We start from the raw sequence: 3,972 nt of genomic DNA on the forward strand, positions 1-3,972 counted from the left end.
AAAAGAACAAATATTTAAATACACAATTTATTTTATCATATTTTCAAAAGATTTTTATCATTTGAAAAAATACAATAATTCATATTCTATCCTATTCTCGAATACATCACTTTACGTGATGTATCATAACATTGAGTGGTGTATCTAAAACTGAATCGCGATGTATTGGTACGTTGAGTGATGTATCTGAAACTAAGACGCGATATATCAAAATGTTGAAGGATGTATTCGAAATCAGTACGCGATGTATCATGATGTTTTCAGATGTATCCAAATTTAAGAATTTTTTTTAATTTGAAAAAAAGTAAGAATAGCACTATGTGCATTCTCTGATGATAATGGTCGATTCTAATGAATAGGTTATGAAGTAACCTTTTAGAGATAGCCGTTTACAAAAAGATCAAGAAATTTGAAAAGGCAATTTTCTTCTATTTGTTTGCTAAGTGGCCAAGAGATCTTGATTCCTCTTTACTAGTCAGTTGATTAATAAAAAGATGGTTTCAGAATATGTTGGATTTACAATGTCACTAGATATCATCAGAAATGTGATGTAATAATCTATGAATACTCTGCAGCTGCAATGTACATATGAATTACCAGATTATTAACTAGTTTTACTTGATAGGCTTGTTTTTATCAAAGTAAACAACTGTTACTGAACTATCACTTTTATTTGAGTTAATTACAGTTCTCCTTATAATTGAATGCTTCAACACAAAGTTAATTGTACACCAGAATAAATGTAACAGGGGTGTGCGAAGGGAAGACATCGCTGGTGTTTTTAAGATACGACCTTTTCAATCAATCAATCGTACCACAATAATAAGAGGGAAAGATCTACCGGTCATCAAATAGAGAAACTGGATACCCTTCCATGCTTGCCATTTCCATGACCTCCTTCTGCAGATAAAACAACAATGAGTCTTTGTTCGCTACTTGTGCAATACAAGAGGCTTCACAATTTTGTAATTGTTCCACTACTTGAGCTTAAGTGACAAACATAGTACATGTAGACCAATGATTAAAGTCTATAAAAGTAAAGAGTACACAGCAGATCAACTAAAAGGAAGGCCAACGGCGTCATACTCTTGAGGGGTTTTGTCATGTCAATTTTCATAGGTAATTTCTGCTTGTATCCAGACAGCAAGAGCTCAACGCAGTGGGAAATGAGAGTCAAAGATATAGGAGATATCTGATTCAGGTAATAGCGTCTTCTTTTACAATCAAACTACTTTTTTAATGCTTCTACAAGCACACCATAACAGGATTTCTCAAAATGGAGACTCCATATAAATATCACTGTTTCTTTATGAAGATAAATATATACTGTTTCTGATCATATACGTGTTTACCCTTTTCAGACTATTTCAGTGTACACGATTATGCACTTGATTTCTGTATCTGGTTGGGGGAAGCGGGATGAATACTCAATCTCATAACTTAAGTAATCATTAATAATGTAAGGGTGGACAAATGTACGTTAAAAATGGTACAGAATCAAACAAGTAATCTCCATTAAATGACATAAAGATTAACAAGGAAATCTCTTTTATTACCTGGATGAATGCAGTGATCTGTCCAGGAGCATTCTGAAATTTACACAAACATCAGTAAGGGGATTATTCAATGAGCAGCTTCAAAACTTCTTTTATTTATCAAGTTGTTAGTGAAAGGATTTGTCATACCTCAAATCGCTTCTCCTCCCAAGTTACATCAGTCCAAGTTTGTGTATCAAGTGATTCCCATGAACTAGGAGCTTGAATAACTTCCACATGCTGCAATAGCCTCAAGCTACCTGCAATAATAATTCAAAGAAGTATGCTAACAGTAAAAATAAATCCTCCTACTGTATATAGGAACACAAATTCATGATGGCACATACACAGGCATCTACTACCCTTCACTTCTAAACTGTCAGCAATATATACATAATGGAACATTGAGCACACTTTTTCACTTTTGAACTGAGTACAACCTTATAATACACATAACAAGCATGAAGTTGAACTGGAAAACTGATAGGCAATAGGTTTAAGCATCAGGACCACTGATAGGCAATAGGCTTAAGCATCAGGACCAATGATAGGCAATAGGTTTAAGCACCAGGACCACAGCTCAAATATGTATACTAGAAATTCAGTCTCCACTTGACCAGGTAAAGGGAAATAACTTTGGAGCACCCGGCGGAGAATAAAGCAAGCTTTGAGTATATAATGCTGAAGAAATGATAATTATTTGAGCTTACGACTGAGCCACATACTTGTAATGAATGCTTCTGACCACATTTCACGCTCTGACCATGAAGGTGCAATTTCTCTGACTGGGATTTTGTTTCTTGAGCATATGCTGGACAAACACATGATCATCATGGTCATTATTTAACAAAGTACAATTTTAATGAGATCTGGAATAACCTTTTTTTTAAAAAGCAAGCAGCTTCTAGCAGACAGGTCACTAATGTTTTTTTACTTGACAGATTACTTAAACCTAATAGAAACAACATGATTTAATCCTTTCAATTCTAAAGTTCCATATTTCTCATTTCTTCAATAAACCACAGAGCCTCAATAGCTTCATATTTCCTTGCGGTTCAAATATGGGCACCAGGCACAAGGACAAATGCCAGAGTCCAGACCATTCTATATAGCACTCCTTTGGGAACATAGATGATGACGTGCAGATAAAAGTTCTCAACGCCAAAGGAAATTACTAATTAATGAGTTATTATTAATTAACTTACCTCCAATTATTATATAAAGATATTTTTGTACAGGATCTGCTTCAATAAGACTCTCTACCAGTAAAGGAAATTCTTTATGGTACAGTATGTAATATGTGCAGAATACATAGGATTAGGGCAACAGAGAATGTTCTAGAATGAATCTGTGCCAACCATACCAAACATTAGGCATAACCAAGTCAACACAACAGTAACCCCTTCCAAGTTGACCAGCATTTATTACATTCAACAGATGAATAAGTTACTGCAAAATGCGAGACAAAGTTCCAAACAGTAACCTTAAGTTCTAACTTTAAATATGTCAAGTTCCGAAGGCTAGAGAAGGAACGCACTCAAGAATTACTTGGCGTACAACGCCTGGAAGGACACCATCTCTTATAGGGGCAGTCTGCAATTCAATTGAAACTGTAGATTCATTGTCTCTTTGGCTAGACTTGTGATAATCACCATTAACATCCTGCAACAAAAAATTTAGTAATGTATGTAAGATAAAACATGATAGACTTTGTATAAGTTACACTATTCACATACAGTTAAAGCAAAATGATAAAACTTTAGGTGTGTTTGGTATGGAGAGATAATTTCCAATTTGCTCATGTTTGGTTGATCGAAATTTTTCTCTAGGAAAAACAAGTTCCTTAAAAATGAGGAAAATAATTTCCCTAATGCAAGTAGGGAAAACAAGTTCCATTAGTGGAGTTTGTCTCCTACCCACCCCCCACCCCTTGACCATCCTACCCTACGCCATCCCCAAACTCCCACTCCATCCCACCCCCATAGTATTTTTCTAAATAACACACAAATGCTCTTTGTCAATATGTTTTTTTTATATAAGCTTTTCACATGATGTTAAGAGTGTCCTGCATTCACTTTGTGAAGGAGCAGACAGAATGTCGTCACTAAGGATTTACCTTATCCTCCGCAATAATAATACTAATTGCACTACTTGGATAGCTTGGTTAGTAATTGCTGTAACTCCTGCTAGATAGAAGTTGATATGCCTTTAGTGTAGATGTTGTGTCCATTTTAAAGTAAAGCTTAACACTTTTTTCCCTTGAACTGCAAAAGAGCTTCTTCTATTATTTTTTGACATCAGCACTATGATGGTGTTGTATCATGTACAACCAAAAAGCAAAAGTACAGCTCCTTCCTTCTAAGTGAGGAAGGAACCTACAAAATCAATCAGTGGTGATTCAGCCTCGTGTACATATTACTCCCTACATCAAATAGAT

The 3,972-nt window shown here is 35.1% G+C and overlaps 1 protein-coding gene across 7 annotated transcripts in view; it reads right to left on the minus strand.

The window, feature by feature from the left end:
* Positions 1-672: 672 nt before the first annotated feature.
* LOC125856814 (uncharacterized) overlaps positions 673-3,972 on the minus strand; it is a 28,598-nt gene continuing 25,298 nt past the window's right edge. For all 7 annotated transcript variants that reach the window (XM_049536455.1, XM_049536453.1, XM_049536450.1 and 4 more), the window contains 5 exons: positions 3,073-3,197; positions 2,261-2,346; positions 1,686-1,795; positions 1,557-1,589; positions 673-900 (listed from right to left, as the gene is read on the minus strand). In XM_049536455.1, the coding sequence (XP_049392412.1) occupies positions 838-900; positions 1,557-1,589; positions 1,686-1,795; positions 2,261-2,346; positions 3,073-3,197 (417 nt within the window). In that variant the 3' untranslated portion in view covers positions 673-837. The remainder of the gene's footprint in view (positions 901-1,556; positions 1,590-1,685; positions 1,796-2,260; positions 2,347-3,072; positions 3,198-3,972) is intronic.

This window comes from Solanum stenotomum, chromosome 2 (assembly GCF_019186545.1).
Source record: "Solanum stenotomum isolate F172 chromosome 2, ASM1918654v1, whole genome shotgun sequence".
In the NCBI taxonomy this organism is placed as follows: Eukaryota; Viridiplantae; Streptophyta; class Magnoliopsida; order Solanales; family Solanaceae; genus Solanum; species Solanum stenotomum.